General features: G+C 37.2%; 5 protein-coding genes across 7 annotated transcripts; 1 reads left to right on the top strand and 4 right to left on the bottom strand.

The window, feature by feature from the left end:
- Window positions 1-164: 164 nt before the first annotated feature.
- On the bottom strand, window positions 165-1940 carry LOC17898773 (ubiquitin-conjugating enzyme E2 1). The gene is made up of 6 exons (XM_006303333.2): window positions 1645-1940; window positions 1144-1279; window positions 1022-1047; window positions 855-944; window positions 666-754; window positions 165-531 (listed from the first exon to the last, which is right to left on the bottom strand). Exons 2-6 carry the CDS (start codon window positions 1266-1268, stop codon window positions 403-405), a joined length of 459 nt encoding a protein of 152 aa, XP_006303395.1. The 5' UTR covers window positions 1269-1279; window positions 1645-1940; the 3' UTR covers window positions 165-402.
- A 425-nt stretch (window positions 1941-2365) lies between these two features.
- LOC17897401 (single-stranded DNA-binding protein WHY1, chloroplastic) lies at window positions 2366-8102 on the bottom strand. Of its 2 annotated transcripts, none has more exons than XM_023790152.1 (8): window positions 7964-8102; window positions 3915-6377; window positions 3597-3697; window positions 3409-3501; window positions 3165-3259; window positions 3013-3086; window positions 2840-2928; window positions 2366-2740 (listed from the first exon to the last, which is right to left on the bottom strand). In XM_023790152.1, the coding sequence occupies exons 2-8, from the start codon at window positions 4141-4143 to the stop codon at window positions 2621-2623; spliced, it is 801 nt and encodes a 266-aa protein (XP_023645920.1). In that variant the 5' UTR covers window positions 4144-6377; window positions 7964-8102; the 3' UTR covers window positions 2366-2620. The 2 variants fall into 2 exon arrangements, with proteins under 2 accessions (XP_023645920.1, XP_006303274.1); XM_006303212.2 differs by having other exon boundaries at window positions 6476-8102.
- Window positions 8103-8755: 653 nt separating this feature from the next.
- LOC17898870 (probable pectate lyase 3) lies at window positions 8756-10968 on the bottom strand. Its single transcript, XM_006306453.2, has 3 exons — window positions 10659-10968; window positions 9884-10571; window positions 8756-9725 (listed from the first exon to the last, which is right to left on the bottom strand). The coding sequence occupies exons 1-3, from the start codon at window positions 10853-10855 to the stop codon at window positions 9243-9245; spliced, it is 1368 nt and encodes a 455-aa protein (XP_006306515.1). The 5' UTR covers window positions 10856-10968; the 3' UTR covers window positions 8756-9242.
- Window positions 10969-11545: 577 nt separating this feature from the next.
- Window positions 11546-13679, top strand: LOC17898190 (aldehyde oxidase GLOX). Its single transcript, XM_006304464.2, has one exon. The coding sequence runs from the start codon at window positions 11837-11839 to the stop codon at window positions 13526-13528; it is 1692 nt and encodes a 563-aa protein (XP_006304526.1). The 5' UTR covers window positions 11546-11836; the 3' UTR covers window positions 13529-13679.
- A 1762-nt stretch (window positions 13680-15441) lies between these two features.
- LOC17896943 (zinc-finger homeodomain protein 4) lies at window positions 15442-17353 on the bottom strand. Of its 2 annotated transcripts, none has more exons than XM_006305327.2 (2): window positions 17148-17353; window positions 15442-16643 (listed from the first exon to the last, which is right to left on the bottom strand). In XM_006305327.2, exon 2 carries the CDS (start codon window positions 16563-16565, stop codon window positions 15612-15614), a length of 954 nt encoding a protein of 317 aa, XP_006305389.1. In that variant the 5' UTR covers window positions 16566-16643; window positions 17148-17353; the 3' UTR covers window positions 15442-15611. The 2 variants fall into 2 exon arrangements, with proteins under 2 accessions (XP_006305389.1, XP_006305390.1); XM_006305328.2 differs by having other exon boundaries at window positions 15442-16647.
- Between the last annotated feature and the right edge of the window lie 1872 nt (window positions 17354-19225).

The raw sequence follows: 19225 nt of genomic DNA on the forward strand, positions 1-19225 counted from the left end.
TCTCATGTCAAGCATAAGATTCTGTGGTAAAAATCGGATTATCGTCACAAATTAAGCAGAACAATTGTAAAGGTGGAATAAAAAGAGAAGACCAAAAACCTTAAATATTTCATATCACAACATTTTTGAATTTGGCTACAAAGTTGTTTCTGGTACCTAGCAAGAAAATCGTGATACATCATACATATATACACAAAGGCGATTAATTTAGTTGGTTTGGTACAAAGTTGTTTTTTTAAGGATGTTGGGTTACATAGAACCAACCATCAAAGCATCGAATAACTTAAAAAAGTGTTTTGGAAACACAAGACATGAATCAAAAGAGAAGAAAGCTGTTGCTGAATGGTGATATTGAGAGAAACTGGGAAAGGAGAGAGCTACACAGCTTACAACTAACTACTACTAGTCAGCAGTCCAGCTTTGCTCAACAACATCACGAACTCTTCTGTTGTACTCACGCTTGCTTTCGCTGTACATCCTAGCAGCTTCCGAGTTTGCAGGAGAATTCGGATTAGGGTCGCAGAGCAAGGACTGCAATAACAAAAGGAAAAACAGATTAAAGAGGAAGAGTGTAATTTCGAGATTTAAGGCATTGAGATATATTAAGGTAGCACAAAAAAAGACGAAGGGAATATGGAGATTTTGGTATGGAATTATGAATTTACTTGGATGGAGGTCAGTATAGCAGCAACATCATATATTGGACTCCACTGGTTTTGTAGAATGTCCAAGCAAATACTACCATCTGCATAAACTGCACAACAGATAAAGAACGACAAGGTTAAAAGGAGCCAAAAGGTAAACATCAACATTTAACCAGATGAAGAGGAAATGGTTGTAACTCAATGACTTACTATTTGGATGGAACATCCGTGACACAAACCGAACTGTAGGTGGTTTATTTGGATAATCTTCAGAGAACTGCAATGAGAGTTTGAAAGTACCTGCCAGTATCAAGAAAGAGACATAAGAACACCACTCTCACGTTCCCAAAATTGCAAATAATATGACATAACCTTACCTCCATCCCAAGGTGTGTCATCAGGCCTGCAAATTTAGAAACAAAAGAGTCTACATAAGTCCAGAAATGACAATGTTTCAGCATATTTATTTAGTCAGTATCTAAGATCCTTGTTCCATTACCCAAATATGACAGCATTCCAGAGCATAATGTTGTTGTCTTGTGGAGCACCACTAATACCCGCAGGTGGGTCTTGCTGCAACCTCTTGAAGTCCCTCATCAACCTTTTCCTTGCTGGAGTCGACATCCTCCTTTAGTCTAATAAGAGATAAAACCCAATTATTCATCATTCTTAGGTCGGAAAACCTCTGCTAAACTTGGAATTACAATCATATAAACTAATCACAGGTTCAGGTATGCTAAAATTGCTATATATGTACTAGATTCGAATCTCCCTAAGAAGTCCACGACCTCTAAAAGCTAACTAGCCTAGAAGCAAACATCAACTGCAATATATGGAAGAAACTTCTATTTAAAACTAAGACTTAAGCCCAGAAACAGCTCAAGATCGCATTTTCACCAAAATATCCAAAACAAAATGATAAGAAACAGCTCAAATGAAAGTAAAATCAACGGATCCAGCTAAGAAACATCGAGGAGAGAAGATCAGATGAAAAGGGTACCGTGGAAATAGATCTCGTTGTTGAGTAAAAAGCCCGAGGAGGGGCAAAGATCGCGGCGAGAAGAGGTCGTCAAGCAAACATCTGTGTTCGTGGCGTTGACCGCCGGTGATCAGAGAAGTTTCCGATCGAATCGAAGATCGCCGATTTCTCGATTTCACCGTGCGATGAGAGAAATGGGGGAAAAAGAAGAATGAATTGGGAAGAATGTATAAGGAACGCAGTGATGAAATGATCTTCTAGAAACTTGGCTCCTCTGACATATCTGTAAAGTTGGATTTGCTTTGCCCTTTGGACGACCGAGCGAGCGAGTTGCTCCTAACCGGATTTAATCGTTAGGGCGAACTATACCCATTAACCGGGCATTATCTATACTTAAACCTGAACATTGAGATATTTATTTATACAGAAGAGAGAAGAATATAGTTAATTAACATGTTGGATAAATGTAAAATTTTAATGTACTTCTTCGGATGAATTGACATGCAGAAAAATATTATTTACATTTTTCTTATTATCATGTATTGTAGCCTTGTAGGATGAGAGTGACTAATAAACCATTGATAACCGGACAAAAATCCATGCCCTAAACCGAATAAGTAGAGTGATGTTACTAAACAGCCTTGTGCTTTGGTCGTCTTGGCTTCTCCAATTTCTCTAGACAAACCAATTCACCTTCAAGCCTCTTCTCAAAGCCTGAGGCCCTGAGCATTTGGATCACTCGCAATGCAAATTATTTTGACGTTCTCTCATATCAAAAACAGCTAGAATAAGGACAGTTGACTATTGTTTTGAGATACAACCCATGTAACATAAAAGATCTGGCTTTGCGCTTCCATGTTTTTGGTCAAAACTCAAAAGGACTGGGAAAAATATACTGCGTTTAGTCTCTTCTGCTACCTACAATTCTACAAACAGAGATCAACCCTATCAGCAAACAAAAGAAAAAGGATAATCTCTGATGTATCCCTAAGATTCATTATCTATTCCATTCATAGTCTCCTCCATAGTTAGGCGACGCATTGTTCATCCGGTTTGAGTCTTCTGGTTTGATGGAGTTTGCAAATGCATGCCAGCCTATAAGGTAAGGCAAGACAAACTTGCGATACAGGAAGTAAAACAAAAAAAAAAGAGTTTAGTTAGGATGGTTTTTAACAATGCACCCAGGTAATGTGAAAATGAGATTTTATGATCTTACATTGAAAGCAGAGATAAGAACAGCAAACTCTGCTCTAGTGATTGGTATATAAATGTTATCATCCACATTCAAAAGCTTGTTTTGTACACCTGATACACAGAAGATGCTCGAAAATTGTTAGAGACCAAATTTAAACATGGACAAGAAACAAAAAGAAGATTCTATCGACTTACTTAGGTTGAAGAAGTGACCAGAGCCATCTGGGAGAGGCTCAACTTTCAACACTTTCCTCACTTTTCCTTCATCACTACATACAACAAAACACACCGATCACGAACATAGCAAACAAGAATGCAACTACTATCATAAATGTAATGGCGTTTACCTTTTACCCTTGAATGGATCATGGAAGAATTCACATGATTCTTTCGGGCCTAAGCTAACCAGAGTTCCGATTTCTGTAACAGACAATGAGAACACCTGCAACATATTGACATGAAGCTTTACCAAATGCATAATAGAAAAAAACTGCCTTAAAACACCAAACCTAGTGAGATGGTCTTAACAAAGTTCAAGGAATACAGCTAAATGGATCATCTGAAGAAGTTAAGAGATAAAACCAACCGCACCTGTTTCTTGCTCCAATCGTATTGTCGTACACCAGCTGAAGGAGCAAACTGGAGCAGTAGAAAACCATCTTTTGACAGCTTGAAAGCTCCAGACTATCAAAAGAGAAACAGAAATCAGATGGGAAATCAACAGTCAAAACCATAGCCATACAATTAGAGGCTCTTTGATCTTTGGGATGGAGACTTACGTCTAAAGCCACAAACTCTGGTGCTCTCGGCTCTACTGTTAACGCAGCTTTCCCTTTGTATATCGAATGACCCACATAAAATCTAGCAGGCGATCCTTCAGCTATCAATTCGAAACAAAGAACAGAAGTAAACATCTACTACTGAGGAGTTTCACACACGAGCTCCCATCTCTATATATAAAGTCTTCTCTTTTCGGATTTCAAGCTTCCAAGCTAGCAAATTACTCGTAACTAAGAGTACCCTTTTGATTTAAAGCTTCAAATTTCCTATTTTAACAAAGCTAAAACCCTAAAGTAACCAAAACTGAGATGACTCACCATTTTGCGAGGAGTATGAAGGCGAAGAAGAAGAGTCGCCGAACCTCTGCTTCTCGAAGTAATCCGTCTGGCGGGACTTAACCGAGAGCTTCACCGTCTTCTTCGTCGGTTTCAAGACGAACCCATGCCGTTTCACTCCAAAACCGCCGGCGACGAGTACTGAAGACGAAGAGAGAAAGCGAAGATTGGAGCTGACCGCCGCTGGAGGAGAAAATAAGAGTTGCGACATCGCTTTTTGTTTGTCTCCCTCTCTCTCAGGTTAGTGTCTTCTCTTCTCTGCGAATTACGAAGTAGGAGAAAAAAGGTGCTTCTTTTACACTCTCAGAGACGGAGAGTCTCGAGAGACGACGACGAGACAAAGAAAAGTGATGACTTTTCGTTAATTCGTTTTCTACACCTTCAGTTTCTTAACAATTTATAAACAGTCCCCATAGTTACAAGTGTAAAGTTTTCTACTTGTGAATTGTATTTACAAAATGTGTATCTTGTTGAGATTTTAGATTAAAGAAAAGGAAAGTGTTGAAATATGTTTTTTTAGAGATACTAGAAACAAAAGAAAGCAAAAGCAATTTTGGCTACACAAGACCACAACCTTATACTATTGAAGAGTTGCAAATTTGTACAGAGAAACAGTTGATGATGGAAAAAGCAAATGTTAAGTCCCTCGAGAAAATGATATTTCAAGACTTTCCTTGTGAGAATAGAAAATACTGAATGGCCATGATCAGCCAAGATTCAAGACCAATCAAAATAACACTTAGTTTAAAAGTTTTTTCTAGAATTTGAACTTGTTTTAAGAGCACTTTGAGTGAATGTAAATTGTAAAAAGCGAGTTGTGAGAGACGAATGTAAGAAAAAAATATGTTGAGGAATTGCACCAAAACAGAGGCTTACGCAGCTTCTGTTTCCTGACAAACTCATAGAACTCGATACCAATATTTTTGCTAAAAGCAATTCTCAAACCGCCTAGAATCGAAACAGAGAATCAATTTTAAATAGCAGAGATCAGAGAACCATTACACCAGAAGTTATAAATACTACCAGCTTCTTGAATTTGGTATCAATCACATGCAGGGGTTTATCAAACAATAAATTAAAGCAAAGATAAATTAAGATATTTGCATCAGAAAAATAAAATGGTACTGACGGAATCAATGTATCTAAGTTTCATCAACTTTGTAACACTAAGAGACATACGCTAATACCTAAACATATAGATTATAAGTCAACCAAGGTATTATTATACAGTACTCACACATATATAGAATCTAACATAGCAACGATTGAACAAGGATGCAAACAAGATGCATGATGGAAGATTATATACATGCGAACAACAATGAAATATAACCATAGTATTACAAGCATTTTATTTTGTTTGTTTAAAATGATCACCACAACACACAACAGTAAACATTCTATAAGAGCGGAACATACAAGATAATGGTTTAGGTAGAGTACTGAAAATGGTTTAGGTAGAGCTCTGCAAGAAGGATCTCTTATTAAGTTTAACAAACCTGTATCCCCATATATAAGGGAGACTCTTGGATATGTTGATTTGATACAATAATAGACATATGAAACATACAATCATCAAAGCAGAGAATTTAATAATATCTAAACAAGCAAGATTTAGATGACATTGAGAGACTTATATGAAACATACAATCACCAAAACAAAGAATCAATCATTTATAAATCAAAAAAGGTTTTTGAGATGACATTAAGAGCATATATGGAACATAAAATCACCAAGACAGAAGCAATCATTTCTACTCAAGAAAAGGTTTAAGGTTACATTGAGAGACATATGAAACATACAATCACTAAACAGAGAAACAATAATTTCAAATCAAGAGAGGTTTAGATTGCATCGAGAGACATATGAAACATACAAACACCAAAACAGAGAATCCATCATTTCTAATCAAGAAAAGGTTTTAGATGACATTAGGAGACATATATGAAACATACAATCACCAAACCAGAGAATAAATCATTTCTAATCAAGAATAGGTTTTAGATGACATTGTAAACACATAATGTGTGCTATGGGATATTATATATTACGTGACTAGATTGTGCCCGTTGGTTAAATTCCTTAGCATATCAACAATACTGACGAAAATACATATTCCACCTTTTTGCTAATTTGGCTAAATATATTTTTACATAGAAATGGCTCAAGCCTTTTATTATCACACCAATACATATATGTTTCTTCTTTAACTTAGTGATCTCCATACGTAATATAATCAATCAATATATAATTCTAGAATTATAGCAAATACATATCAAAGTTAGTTCTTAATTCATGTATAGTATATCCTATAACTTAAACATGTAAAGAATTTTTTTATGTAACTGATTATTAAAAAAAAGTGTGGAAGAACACATACCTGTGATTGTTATAGAAGTCTGCTACACTTAAAATCTTCTCCAGAGTACGTAAGAGCACATGCCCTGTGGAAAAATTTTTAGTATTTATTAAGAATCTAAGCAGAATAACTAAGCAAACCAAATATTACGCTTTAATTCAACTAAACGTCTATATTTGGTACCTTTTCCTTAGCACAAAGCCAAGACATGTCTAAAAGATCAGTTTTGAATCACATCAAGTCTCTGTTTAAAGACCAATGCTTTTAAGCCGTGGAACAAATCCGTGGGTACCTTTACCTTAGCACAAAGCCAAGCAATATATGTCTAAAGGATCAGTTTTAAATCTCACCAAGTCTCTGTCTAAAGACCAATTTTTTTAAGCCACGGGACAAAGCCATAGGTCCTTAGCACAAAGCCAAGACAATCTATGTCTAAATGACCAGTTTTAAATCTCATCAAGTCTCTGTCTAAAGACCAATGTTTTTAAGCCGTTTGGTACCTATTCCTTAGCACAAAGCCAAGACAATTTATGTCTAAGATCAGTTTTAAATCTCATCAAGTCTCTGTTTAAAGACCAATATTTTTAAGCCGTGGGTACCTTTTCCTTAGCACATAGCCAAGAAGATCCATGTCTAAGATCAGTTTTGAATCACATCAAGTCTATGTCTGAAGACCAATGTTTGCAAGCCGTGGGACAAAGCCGTGGGTACCTTTTCCTTAGCACAAAGCCAAGAAGATCCATGTCTAAAGGATCTGTTTTGAATCACATCAAGTCTCTGTCTAAAGACCAATGTTTGCAAGCCGTGGGACAAAGCCGTGGGTACCTTTTCCTTAGCACAAAGCCAAGAAGATCCATGTCTAAAAGATCAGTTTTGAATCACATCAAGTCTATGTCTGAAGACCAATGTTTGCAAGCCGTGGGACAAAGCCGTGGGTACCTTTTCCTTAGCACAAAGCCAAGATGATCCATGTCTAAAGGATCAATTTTTTTAAATCCCAGAATCAGTCTTAGAGACTAATCTTCTAAGCCGTGGGTACTTTTTTCCTTCCATCAAAGAAAAACCAATCCAATCTTTTTGTCTAAAAACTTTTTTAAGCCGTGGGTAAAAAGGATTGGTTTTTCTGAATCTCACTCAAGTCTCTGTCTAAAGACTGGTGAGATTTTTCTAAGCCGTGGGTATATAGAACTTTGAGCAAGTAAACTGAAGCCAATCCAAAGTATTTTGTCAGAATACTTATGTTAAGCCGTGGGTAAAGGATTGGTTTTCAGTCTCTGGTCTAAAGACTAAGCCATGGGTCCAAACTCAACGGGACAATGTCCCCAAAAGAGAATCGGACAGAACATCATTAGTTGAGTGTCTGCCTGTGATCTCTCTTGGGTTTTGGAAGGAAAACAAAACAAAGGAAAAACAAAAACGGAAACACAAGCATCAAACCACAACCGATCGCAACAATATCACGCTTTATCAGCTTATCCCAAGCGTTACAAAACAAAATCAAAACCACAAACAAGACAAAAAAAAACACTTGTAATCGAAACGCATAATCGCGATTCGTATGGTTTTCAAACTTCAAAACCGCTTCATAACGAAAACGAAAACATAAACCAAAAACCAAAAAAGTAGAATTTTGAAACCCTAAGTAATCAAGATAATTGGAAGAAATCGTACATTGAGAATCCAAGGTGAAGCAGCGAAGCTTAACGTTATGGCTAGAGAGATCGGTGGCTCTGTATCCGGACAGGGGAAGAAAAGACCTTTGCCTGGCCGCCAGATCCTCCGCCTCCTCAATTTACTCCACCGTTATGCTTCACCGGCCAAATTCACACCATCTTCTCTCTCGGTAGAGAATTTGGTTCTTGTAAAGAAAAAGAAAAACTTTGATGCGGAAGAGACGAACAAATTAAAGTGAAGCATCTCTCTCGTATGCTTCCTTCTTTTTATAAACGCCTAATTTCCTTTTTTCTCCAAATTTCCTTTTTCTTTTTTCCTTTTTTTCAACTCTAGAATTTCCCTTTTTTCTTCTAGTTTTCTTTTTATTATAAAGGCCTTATGCTAAGCCCAGTTACATAAAGGGCCCGATTAGTGATTCTGTTTGTTTTTGGGAATTACGTACTAGAAGACATACAAAACGTAGTCAAAACAAATTATTTTATTTAGAAGTTAGACAATAGACAACAAAAAAAAAATTTCACTATTCCCCATCGAAATTTGTCACAACTTTAAGAATTGAAGAAAACAAACAAGAAGAAGTTTTGATTAACTGTCTTCAATATTTATTCAAGCAAAAACAATAAAAAGTTTAAAACATAGCGGTCACAAGATCCATCATTCCCTAAATTACTTTTAGATATCAAGCAAGTATGGTACACTGCAAGTGAAGATTCGTGCATGTAATTTATTCCATTGATTTGTATATATGTCAAATTCTCTATGATGTCTCCATAGGAAGCGTGTTTCGTCCACTAGCACTTTTGGATGGAGAGAAGAAGAAGAAGAAGAAGAAGAAGAAGAAGTTGTTGTTTACTGATCATGTGTATCGTCGAACAATGTTGACATTTGACCCCGACACCAAATCAGAGGATGCGGTTTCTCAAGGGATTTCTGAAGCTTTGTGGGATACATCCATCCGATTTCCTGTCTGTTATTTCCCGAGTTTGATCTCTATTCAATAAATTTTATTACTGTAATCTTTGCAATAATTCATGAAACAAGACAAAAATAGCTAATGAAACTGTAGATAAGGTATTTTGCTTTTCTCATTTTTCCGCAGAAAAAGGAACCTGGATCCTATCATGAATAATAATCCGAAACTGCGCATTAAATATGCAGTCTTGGTTACAAAACCCCATTCTTAAAAAAACACAATTCATAGTTTTCCTTGATCAACAAGCAAAAACAGAGCAAATGCTTTGTTTGCTTGTTGGAAGGGGGAAAAATGGTATTGTAATCAGCATGCTTGACCCTGTCTGCAGCCAAGTGCTCCTGCTTCCATGGTAAGTTTCCTGACCATCGTTCCCGGTTTAGGTCGAATGGCAAACTTGTTCGGGATCGGGTTTTGCGGTTTAGGGCTCCACGCATTTGCTTTTCCGGATTGAACAAAATAAGCTCCGTTGAGAAAGTAATCTCCTTCTGATTGCCAGTTCCAGGATTTCCATTCAGCTAATGGCGTGTACTCTCTCTTCGTAATCTGTTTGGCTTGTTCGCTAGGAGGAGCAATGAAGCGGTTGCCTTGACTAATGATTGTAGGGTTCATGTTTCCACCAATCGCATACATTTCCCAATGTGTGTAGTCATTGTTCACCACATGGATCGTTCCGTATCTGCAACGGGGCATTCTCTGTTCCAGTCTCTTTCCAAAGTGGTTAAACGCAACCGTTATCTGCATTTTCTTGTCTATCACGTGTTCGTCTCTCGCCCCAAACAGCATCACCTGTTCTCTCGTAAAATTCAAACAAAAAAGATTCAGAAAAACTTGCTCATTTATATTCTATAGTATCTAGTGATCTTGATTGTTTCGACCACACGCAACCTCACATGGTATTTGTGTTTGCATGAGCAAAAACCAAAAACAGAGTAATTGTTTTTTACCTCTTGGTGGTCGGTGAAATGACTGTTAGAGATAGTTACGGCAGTGGAGCCGTCAATTGCATCGATCATACCATCTGCGCATCTTGTCATTGAGACATGATCGATCCAAATATTTGTTGCTCCAAACAAGCTGATTCCATCACCATCACTTTTTGTCCTAAGCCCTACGTGATGCTCAGAGTCTCTGATCAACCCACCGTTCCCAGGAACAATGTGCTTGACATAAATACTGTGTATGATCACATTATTCACATATTGCATTGTTAATCCAGCACCTTCCATGATATAAACCTTAGCTCCTCTTCCATCGATCGTTTTGTCGCTCGCTATCATCAGCTCTTGTTGCAGTTTAATAATCATGCTTCTTGCAAATATGATCCAAAGAGGTCCGTCTCGAGTCACTGCATATCTTAACGTTCCTGGTTTAGGGTTGACAAGATCGTTGTCAGAAGCATCGTTGACGACGTAGATCGGCCCGTCTTTCCCTCCTGTGGTTTTCCGGCCAAATCCGAGCACACAATCCGCTAGTTTCTTCCGGTTATTTGCCCAGTTACGGTCGCATCGCCAGCATTTGTCTATTGGATTATAAGCTAGGCATTTTCCGCTGCGTTTTAGCTTTCTGTGACCACTTCTCACCTGTGTAAGCTCTCTCCTTGTATCATTGAATGATTCCGCGGCATCCACTGCTCTGTTGAGATAAGAACAATGTCGGGTAATTAGGTTACCTGTTTAAAAAGTTATGTTAAAATATGACCTAACAAAGACAAGAACTCACAAATTGACATGGTAGTTCAAGTGGTTGGTGACGTTAAGTGGATTAGGATCGTAAGACCCCATGGTTCGTTTCAGTGCATCGCTTTGACGTTGCGTCCAGTAACTATCAAAGACAGCAACGTGGGCTTTAACCTGTGGAGCCACTATAGCTAATAACGATAAGAAGAAGACGCCAAGATTCAAAAACACTGCTGCCATTTCGGGTATTTTTACAAAATGCTGAGATATTAAAACCGGTGAGATTTATTTTTTCCCGGCAAAACCTCAAGCGGAGGTTCTGTGTTTCAGATCAGGCTTGCCGGGATTAAAATATTGGAGATATGAATCACGGATTGCTTTTTAATGACAAGGGACTAGAGAGAGAGAGATGAGTCAATGGATGATTAAGAATTAGCAGAGATTATTAGACAACCATTGATTTTAAATCTCTATGGTCATTTCTCCTAAACCCCAATTATAGATTTTTGATCTCTTTGTTTAGTCCTTCTTTTTTGGGATATTATCAATTATTTTTGGCTTTAGCTGATATTATTTTTAGTAAGTTATCAATGACCCAATTTGAGGTAACTACTTTTGTTTTTGCTAAACTTACATTGGAGTTTATCAATAATAGTTCAATACAGACTTCAAAACTATTGAAAAACAAATATCAGTGTGATTTTGTTTTTAAGGAGTCGTTTCAGATCAAGATTTTCACTAAATTTATTGGTCTTCAGTATATGTAATTACAGAGCTGCCCCATTGCAGTCAGAATCTAAGTAATGGCGGGACGCGTATGTTCCCTTCAAAAGAATATGTCGAAGAAGACATAAATGAACAAATTATATTTTGGACTAGCTACTACTACTACTACTGATCTCTGAAACTGATCATACCTCAAATTGTTATATAAATTCCAAAATGTTATCTCTATGAAAGATGGTCCGTGATCTATAACAACACGTATCTCAGATTCACCCACTCATATGCAAATTGGCGAAAGCAATAAATAAAATCTTGACCCATATGATACAAATCTACCAGATCGTTATGTACTGAGAGCACTGTGAGTCTTGATTACACATAAATGTTTCTTCTCCTACGGATTTCAAGAAAGACAATTACTAATAATTACCCGAAAGAAGCTTTACGTGTTAAACCTCTTTCACCGGAAGAAAGCAGATTCCAAGAAGCTGAACAATGAAACAAGAAAGGTTCAAGAAGAACCTTAACGCCGTCGTGTTATGTTTCTCCTTCTTCTTCCTCTGTTCCACGTCGGATTTGCTCCTCCCACGTTCACCGTTGGCCATACTCACCGGCGGGAGGTGGGATCTGCTGCAGCCGAGTGTAGGTATATCCGCAATGCACATGCAGCTTCTACACAATAACAAAGTCGTCATCTTTGACCGTACGGACTACGGCCCTTCGAATCTCACTCTCCCTCCTCATCTCTGCCAAAACGCCAACGTTTTCGACTGCTCTGCTCATTCTCTCCTGTACGACGTCGCTTCTAACACCTTTCGCCCGCTCACGCTACGTTACGACACGTGGTGCTCCTCCGGTTCTTTAAACGCCTCCGGTTCTTTGATCCAAACCGGTGGTTACGGCGCCGGCGAAAGAACTGTACGGGTTTTCACACCCTGCGACGGTGTTGGTGCCGTTTCGTGTGATTGGGTTGAGAACAGAGCGTATCTCTCCTCTCGCCGGTGGTATTCAACCAATCAGATTCTTCCCGATGGTCGGATTATCATCGTCGGCGGCAGAAGATCCTTCTCCTACGAGTTTTACCCCAAGAATACGGGAAAATCCGTATTCAATCTCAGCTTCTTGGCCGAAACGAGAGATCCGAACCAAGAGAACAACCTTTATCCGTTTCTTCATCTTCTTCCCGACGGCAACCTCTTCATCTTCGCTAATCGGAGATCGATTCTGTTCGATTTCGTCAATCACAGGATCATTAAGGAGTTTCCGGTGATTCCCGGTGGCGATAAACGGAATTACCCAAGCACCGGCTCCTCCGTGCTCCTCCCTCTCTTACTCACCGGAGAAAATAACCGATCGAAGATTGCGGCTGAGGTTATGGTATGCGGCGGTGCTCCCCCGGGAGCGTTTTTGAAAGCGGCGAGGACAATTCCTAAAATCTTCGTCGGAGGATCTCGCACGTGCGGGAGATTAAAAGTGACCGACCCGAATCCGATATGGGTCATGGAGCAGATGCCATCGCCACGTGTCATGGGTGATATGTTGCTGTTACCAACCGGTGACGTTTTGATCATTAACGGTGCTGCTAACGGAACCGCTGGTTGGGAGGACGCAACAAACGCTGTTCTCAACCCGATTTTGTATTTACCCGACGAGCCTGACCCGACCCGGAGATTCGAAATTCTCGCCCCCACCAGGACCCCTAGAATGTACCATTCAGCATCTCTTCTTCTTTACGACGGCAGAGTCTTAGTCGGAGGAAGTAATCCTCACCGGAATTACAATTTCACGGCGCGACCGTACCCGACGGAGCTCAGCCTCGAGGCCTATCTCCCGCGCTACCTCGATCCGCAGTACGCGCGAGTGAGGCCGACGATCATCACCGTGGAGCTGGCTGGGAACATGTTGTACGGTCAGGGTTTTGCCGTCACGTTCGCGATTCCGGCGTTCGGGATGTTCGACGGAGGAGTATCGGTGCGGCTAGTGGCGCCGTCGTTCAGTACTCACTCGACGGCGATGAACCAGAGGTTGTTGGTATTGCGCGTGAGACGCGTGAGTCAGTTATCTGTTTTCGCGTATAAAGCTGACGTGGAAGGACCAACTAACTCCTACGTGGCACCTCCTGGTTATTATATGATGTTCGTGGTTCACCGTGGAATCCCGAGTGTGGCTGTTTGGGTTAAGATTTAACGTATGCCTCTGATAACGTTGATTCTGCGACTTTTGACTTTATGTTTGTTTTTTTCTTCATGATTTTGATTATATCTTTACGTAGATAGAGATTTATTAGGTCTTGATATTTTTGAAGAACTCTTTAGTAAACATTTTATTTAGTAAAAGTGTTGAAATTTCCTTGTCGAAATTAAAACAGCACTAGAAGTTTTCCTTTTGCTGTCCGATTCTAATTCAAGTCTTTGAGTTGTTGTTCCTTTAGCTTATATCATCAAGAAAATACTAGCCGCGAACTTTTGTCTTAGGTTCAATTTGTATCGAAGCAATGGAAATCCACAATCGAATCCGAATACTCTACTAATGACGATATAGTCAGCATTTGAGAGATCTAAATAACTTTTTGATGAACACGAACGTGATGAAGATATATAGTAATGTCTAAAGTCATAATCAAGTAAGTCACTCTCTACTCATTTTCCAGTTAAGTTGATCGTGTGGTTTCACGTTGCTTTTGCTTGGATTCAGCAAAAGACAAATCCAATGGCACATAAATACATATCCGTTTGGTTATATAACACTCTTTGGGAATTATAGGTCTAGCTAGTACATGCCAAGTTTTTGGTTTTTAGCACCAATGTTTGGAAAGTATATCTATTACACCTTCTTCTCTTTGTTGGATCATTGCTTTACATGATCCAGTGTGGGTTAAAGAAACTTAAGTTAATATCTGCAGATCTTCACACCAAGACTTTATTGCTGATCGATCTCAGTACTAAATTTGGGCTTGATCGATCAGTTTTTATGGAAGCAGTGTAGGATTGGGTTTTGAGCAGATAATGCGTGTGATCGAAAAGCTTAGAATAGGAGAAAAGAGGGGACCTTATTTTCAGCAACATTTTATATATTAATAGAGTTACCTTTGTAATAAATATGGGCTCAGAATATCATATTTTCTTATTTATTGACCCCCAAAATTAAATGTAATAGTGACGACTCTCCATCCTACACAATTTAATTATATTAGTCCTTTCTTTTAGCTCGATATGTTAGCGATTAGATGATTTTTAAAAGTTCAAATCTTTGTAGTAGTGAAAACGCACATGTTAACTTTTATTTCTACTGTATTTGATAAAATTGTTAAACTTGAAACGGAACAAAGGTGTCGTATTCGCATTCTCATATAAATTTGGTTGAAAAAGGAAAAGTTGGATGAGTTTGATGAACGCACTATATAAACAAAAACACATGCAACTCCAGGCAATTATTCTATACAGAAAATTGAAACATGTGAATGAATAAAGAACATAACATCTTAATTTACCACTAATCTTTTAATTTATATACGAGCGAATTATAATTTACCTAAAGAGTACGTCGAACTGTTATATTTAAGTATTGAACATACGCATACGTTATAAACAAAGAGGGGTTAATAAATGTGATCGCTTGTGACACCAACCACATATTTACTCAACCTTTATACGTCACATACGAGAGGACATGACTTCCAAACTGATCTTTAGTACACTCTTCAGATCTCCATTAGCAGAAAAAACTATTACTTTATTTTTTTTCTTCTAAATATTTCTGTATAGTTCTAAATTGATAATACAGTAATATATGTAGGTTAAGGCGCCATAAAGTTGTGGTTATCCATAAATACAGTATCTATTTTAGATATTTATACAGGTTTCAGAAGTAAGATGTAGACTATGAGGAGATACGTATACAGCTTATGTTTCATGCAGATTTTGTGAGCACAATGATCACGAACTGCGAAAAGTCTAATGATTCAAAATGATATATAACCAAAGTAGCTTTTCTTACATACCCAAAAGAAGAAGATGAAGAAGAAAGACTGGTCATTCATTTATTACAACAACAAGTTTAATATATATGATTTCCAAAACACAACGAAGAGCAGAAATATATATAAAATCCATGGCTTTAATCAGATAGCGAAATGAGTTTATGTATATAAATAAAACCAAATTAAACCAGCTAGAAAATAATTTTAGAACCCTAAAATAGCTAAGATATCCATAACTAAATATAATAACCATAGACGATCATATATGTAAAAATAACGTTATTTATTAAATCATGGAGCGATCTTAGTGATGTCGTTATTAGCGGACAGATCAACATTGTTCAGATTGTTGCTCTTTTCGTTGTTGTCGTTGTCTTCGAGGTTAATGTTGTTCTTCTTGGAGAAATGGATCTTGTTGTTGTGCATCCAAACCTTAAGGACTCTTCTCTTCACTCCAATCTCTTCACAGAACCTTTGAACAACACAATCTTCTTGCCTTTGTATCTTCCACCCAACTTTCTCTGCAAAATTAAGCATCTTCTCCTTCTGTTCCGGCGTGAACTTCGTCCTAAACCTCTTCTTCTGGTTGTATGGCATGTGTGGTAGCGATCTTGATGCTGCGGTTACGCCAACGCCATCTTCTTCCATAAAGTCATCGGACTCAGAGTTGTTATGCATGTACCTGTAGTTAGAAACTCCTATTGGCATGATCATTTGGTGTGGCATGGCTGATCTTATCTTGTGGTGGTTGAGCATGAGTTTTCGTGGTGGAGGCTGTTGGTGGTAAGGGGACATGGCGGGTTCACCTTCCACTTCTTTCCTATGGAAGTTTCTGTGGCAATTGCAAGCTGAGCAAGTGAGAGCTTCGATGGAGCCATCTTCACCACTTGGCATAAACTCTCCACAGCCATCAGTAGCATTGCCTCCCATTGCTGCTGCATGGTTCTTGAGACACTCCTTGTACTTTACCATAGGCTTCTTGATGATGGCGTTGTAACTCACATGATGAGGATCTTGATGATGATGATGATGATCATAGTTGTTGCCATGACCATTTCCATGTAGCGGCATTTGTGGTGGTTGAGTAGTGATGTTGTTGTGAGTTGGAGGAGCAGAATTAGGAGCATGAAGATCATGATGATGATGGATATTCATATGACCATGACCATCACCACCACCAGCAGCACCAAATGTAGTGTTTAAAGGGATGGGCATATCATGATCTTCTTGACTTGCAATTTCCATCTTTTTTTTTTAATTACTTGGGGTCTTCCCTTTGCTCTTTATATTTGCAAATTGTTTCTTGGTTTGGGGACAGAGAGACTAGCTAAGAAGAAAACAAGACAAATGGTGAAAAATAATTAGTGAATAATTAAGACCAAAATGATTAAACTATTAAAAGGTGGATACTAGCTTCTTGTTTTAAAATCTCAAGGAGTTTCTACTTTTTAAGAAACAACTCACGGAAAGCATTTTGAATTAATCATACCAAACAAAAATAATAAAAATAAAATTGGAAAAACCGAAAATTATAGGACAAAACGGAAGAATACAAATTCAGAAAAAAGAGAAATGAAACTCTTATTGCAAGCCTGCTCAAACAAAAGCTGACAAACGCACTTCAAAAGAAGTCTTCTACTTCAATTTAAGTGAGCAAATTTATGATGACCAGTAAACACAAAAATAAAAATAAATGGGTCATGAAAACAACTGTTCTTTGATTCACACATCATCTTAATTTTGATGAGAAATTTAACAAAAGAGGGACATAGAGAGAGAGAGAAGTCAAGAAACTCTGTTGAACTGAACTGAGTTAGGAACACATACCTTCACAACTATAAACGCAGCAAACCTTGATCTTACTATGCTTCAAAAGTTCAGAAACTGTGTTGAAGTCTTGAAGATGTAGTTATCAGCATGAACCCAAATAAAAAAACCTTAAGAGAAGCTAGAGAAAGGGTTAGAAGATATTAGGGTTTTGTAACGAAAGACTTTGAAGGGAGAGAGGAGACAAAGATTTGCATTTGTGTGTGTTTTTGGGATGTGAAGACAATGTCTTAAACTAAGAGAGCTTATCGAGTATTAAGTAGTGAAAGCCTAAAGGCAAGAGAGAGAGAGAGAGAGAGAGAGAAACCAAAGTAGATATTTTTTCAACATTTCACACACTCTCTCTCTCTCTCTCTTTTTTATTTACAGAGACATATAGAAAACAACCGCATTTAATTATGTCAGTTTTGTTAGTGTATATTAATACTGATTACACAAAATAAATATATATGGTTCTGTATAAAAAGTAATATGTTTTAATGGTAAAACGACTACTAACTGTATCACAAGAAATTTTAACCTAGCTAGAGATTATAGAAGTGTTATAAATGTAAAGAAAGGTAAGATGGGAGAAACAAAGACAAAATAAAAGGTCATGGAGGAGGGTGATTGCTTTGCTTGCACTATCAGACATCAAAATTTTTACAAACAAAATTTAGAGAGAGTGAGAAAATGTGTCAGAGAGTGGTGGGGGAGACTAATAAGCCAGTGAAACAAACAAGCATAAAAAGTAATAATAATATATAAAACAAGTTTAACTTTTCATGAGTTAACAAGAGAAGCTAATTAATTACAAAACTAACAAATTATTTTTTGAATAGTAACCAAAAGTTTTTTAAAATATTATTATGTGTATGCATGATATATAGTGTGAAGTGGTAGCTAAAAACAGTCATCTTATAATGTATAAATCCAATATAAATTACATGATTAAGACTATGGAATTACATATAGAACATTCTTTCTTTCTTTATAATGTCTCCTCGAATTTGGATTTGAAAAGGAATATAGATATAATTCATATAAACGTCGTCTGTTATATACATAACATGTAAGAAGACTTTGGACTCTCGAGGTCGAGGTAGGGTTGTCATGTCATGCATGTGAATTATATTATTAACCCGAAGTTACGGTCCTACTACTATATATATATACACTTCGTTGTATTTATTATAAATTTGGTTCCTCTCTATCTATATAATAAAATATAAATCCCCGAGTTAATACTCACTCAATGTATGATTTTAATAAATGAAATTCTAACATTGTCTTTTTATTACTTATTTATTCTTTAACTGATTTTATCTACGTGCATTTTTCTCTTAAGATTCAATCATACGTCATTCGACGTCAATATGTAATACATAATATTAGTGTAATTCTCCTAATTTTGTTTTAAATATTTCTGTAACTTTTTATATATAGATATGGAGTTGATCATAATCATATATTCACCCACTGAACCAACTAAAACTGTACCATGTATACAGAAAAGAGCCATGTAAAAAGCCAGTGTGTATACATATTTACAACTAATTATAATGATGAGCCCTCGTAGGTATTGTACATTAGGAAGCAAAGCATGGGCAAAAGAGATGGAAAGGTATAAGAGTGTTCGTTTCACTGAAAACAGGAAGTCGTGGTAAAATGGAGAATACATTGCTTAATATTTCAGACTTACTGCTATTAGCAGTAGTAATCATGTCACAGCCATTACAATTTTCAAAATTTTACATTCGTTTTAGTGAACCAACAACTTTTAAAATATAATAATTAAACAATGGGATGAATCACTTTGTTCTTTACTTTCTATTTTGCTGTGTCTTCTTCTGGTAAATTCTTTAAAGTTATTTCTCTTTTCCATCCATATATAATTTTCATTATTGTTTTGGCTCTTGTAAATTATGGATGACTAGTAGTAATGTTGGGACTCTATATTTATCATAGAGGATTTAGAGAATCACTCTGTCCTGCATATATATTTTGGCTGAGGCATTGAACTCAAAATACCAAAACTTTGGCTAAATTACAGTATTATATTATATTTTTAGTATTTTTCACCTTTTAAAAAAATGTAT

Source organism: Capsella rubella, unplaced genomic scaffold, assembly GCF_000375325.1.
Source record: "Capsella rubella cultivar Monte Gargano unplaced genomic scaffold, Caprub1_0 scaffold_1, whole genome shotgun sequence".
Classification (NCBI taxonomy): Eukaryota; Viridiplantae; Streptophyta; class Magnoliopsida; order Brassicales; family Brassicaceae; genus Capsella; species Capsella rubella.